Below are 2793 nucleotides of genomic sequence, written 5' to 3' on the forward strand. Positions count from 1 at the left end.
GGAAAGAGAAACAGAGAAGGCGGCAGAGAGAAGAAAAAGCAACTGAGAGACCCAAAGAGAGAGAGGGCTGCAGATGGGGTGTGTGTGTCTGAAGGTGTCTATGGGGGCTCACTCCTCACACAAAAGGGGCGCAGTCAGAGTCCATGGAATCCTGATGTAAAAGAGACAGACAGCAAGGTGACAGCAGGGGAGGATGAAGGGAGAGACTGATCAAGGGCCAGGGAGGACCACGGAGCAGGCAGGCAGCAGGTCCCAGGAAAAGAAAGGAGTGATGAAGTGGGGAGACCAAGAAAGAAGCAGGTGAGGCAATGGGGAGGAAGAGGAAGGAAGCGGGTACAGAGAGACCGATGGGGGATAACGCGATGATCAGGGAGGTGTGTGCTGGACGTACAAGCAGAGGATGCTGAGCTGAGCGGGCCAGGGCCAAGATGCACAGGCCGTGTGGAGGGGATAGGGTGGTGGCTGAAACCTCAGGGTACATAGGAGAAGAGAGGGCAGTAAAGGGGGTGGGGGGCAAGGGTCCCAAAAAATAAGCTGGAGGCTGATTGATAGTTCTGTAGTGAGTAGAAGGGAGACAGGCAGGGGACCACTGAGAAGGCCCCAGAGAGTGGGGAAGAGGGACCCTCTCTAAAGGGAGGCAATCAGGATAAGGGATGAGAAATGGACGTTTTGAAGAACCAGGTGTGAGGCAAGGCTGGAGAGAGAGACAGACCAAAGGAAACAGGAGACAAAGAGGAAAGTGGGGGGCAGGAAGAGGAGGAAAGCTGGAAAGTGGGGAGGAAACCTAGTAGGGGGAAGCCCGAACAGGAGGGGGTAGGGAAACCCAAGGTGAGCTGGTGGTCGGGGTTAGGTCTCTGGGGCTGCTTAGAGCCAATCACTGCTGGGTCAGGGAGTGGGGGTGGGGGGCGGGAATGGAAAGGGTTAATGGGCTCTGCGATCTGTGGGTCCTGTAAACAGATGCAGTTGCCATAGCAACTGGCTCCATCACTCTGGCTGGAAAAACCCACAAAGGGGGTGGGGAGAGTAGACAGACAAACTGCCCGACGGACAAACGGGGGCGACTAGATGGCGGGGGTTGGGGGGTGGGGAAATAGGAGGGAAAGGAACAAGAATCCCAGAATTCCGTCCCACACCCCAAGGCTGCCATGGGGCAGGGGAGGGGGGGCGGTCAGAGACCGACTGACATACCCACAGACAGTCGGGGGCGGCGGAGAAAGGGGGGGCCCCGGGAAGGAAGCCGATGATGGGGGGTGTTTATGGGGCGAACAGTAGCCGACTGATGGGGGATAGCGGAGAGGAGGCACCAAGTTTCTCCGGGCCCTGAGACCATCCGTCCGTCCCCCTCCTGCTCCCAGCGCCCCCTGCCCCCACTCCGACCCCAGCCCCAGCCTCAGCCCCAGCCCGGCCTTACGTGCCAGATGACAAAGAAGATGAGAGAGGCGCACAGCACCAGGGTGAGCATGTAGCAGAACGCGGCGAAGGTGAACGCCATGGCCCCCGCGCCGGGCGGCGGCCCGGGGGGCGCCAGCGCGGGGCCCGGGCGCAAGGGGACGCCCCCCCGGCCCGCGCTTAGGGCCGGCCGGGCATGGCCCGTAGGGCTCGGGCGCGGGCTCGGGGGACGCGGGCGGCGCGGCCGGGATCCGGGCCGGTGGGCTCGGGGGGCGCGTCCGCTGCCGGCTGCCCGGGCCCCAATCGCTCATCCTGCGATCCCTCGCCCGCGGGTCCCTCGCTCTCCAGCCCGCGAAGCCGGCGGGGCGGAGCCGGGGGCGGGGCCGCCGTGCGAGCAGCCTCGGGCGGGCGGGGCTGGGTCTTTGTGCGCCCCTCCACCAGCGCGGCCCGGGCGCCACCCCCGCCCCAACCTCAGGGACACGTAAGCATGGACGCACATCCCTGGCATACCCCCCCACCACGTCACACAACGAGCCCACCACTGCCACACTCGGCCCACTCGGACGGGTGCCCGTACCTCTGCCCTCATTTACCGGCCACGGAGGTCGGACCGAGGTCTTAAGTGCAAAGCACTTGTCACCGTCCGAGGGGTCAGAGACACCTGGCTTGAACCCAGAAAAAGCCGGGAGAGGGGGCTGAGCCAGGGGGCTGAAGGGGACGCAGGCCAGACAGAGCGGGGCACAAGGTCTGCGGCCCAACTCCCCATCCCGGACCCGCCTGTGTGGGTGTTGGCGGCGGCGGCGGCGGCTCACCAGGTGCTCACTGACGGCCGCCAGCCGCCCTCCCGGCCGGCCGGAACCGTGCTGGGCCCGTGGGGGCAGACCATAGAACCACAAGCAGGCAGCTCTCCTGGTTTCAGGAAATGGGTCAAGGCCTTTCAACAGCAACCCTAGGACACACAGCCCAAGCCAGGACCCCCTGTGCAGCCCACCAAGACCAGGGCTCCAGTTCCTTCCCCGCCACCCAAAGGCAGCTCCCACCACAGACCACACTCAGCCACCACAACTTCCTTGCAAAAACCCTCGGCTCACCCGAGGGCCAGTGGAAATTTATTTATTTATTTTTTGTCCTTTCCGTCTTTCCCCAAGTGGCTTTTCCTTGCAAAATGCCTGACATGACACCAGAGGGGAACCTGGGAGTTGGGAGGGCACCCCAAGGGGCAGCCCAGGGACTTAAATACAAGCTGGAGGGGAGGGCACAGGTGGGACAGGCAAGAGACAGCACAAGGGACATGGCTTCTCAGGTAGAGATCAAAGGTTTGTTTTTCTGCAGGAAGAAGCTGTGTCAGAGGCAGGGGGCTAGCATCCTGGGTGGGAGGGAGTTAAGTGGAGAGGCCCCCCCCCC

At 63.2% G+C, this 2793-nt stretch overlaps 1 protein-coding gene across 1 annotated transcript in view; it reads right to left on the reverse strand.

The window, feature by feature from the left end:
• The window catches only part of CNIH2 (cornichon family AMPA receptor auxiliary protein 2), a 5282-nt gene extending 3790 nt beyond the window's left edge, over nucleotides 1-1492 (reverse strand). Inside the window, exon 1 of the mRNA XM_007461953.1 lies at nucleotides 1412-1492. Coding sequence (XP_007462015.1) covers nucleotides 1412-1492 — 81 coding nt within the window. The remainder of the gene's footprint in view (nucleotides 1-1411) is intronic.
• Nucleotides 1493-2793: the final 1301 nt, after the last annotated feature.

Source organism: Lipotes vexillifer, unplaced genomic scaffold (assembly GCF_000442215.2).
Source record: "Lipotes vexillifer unplaced genomic scaffold, Lipotes_vexillifer_v1.1 scaffold1129, whole genome shotgun sequence".
In the NCBI taxonomy this organism is placed as follows: domain Eukaryota; kingdom Metazoa; phylum Chordata; class Mammalia; order Artiodactyla; family Lipotidae; genus Lipotes; species Lipotes vexillifer.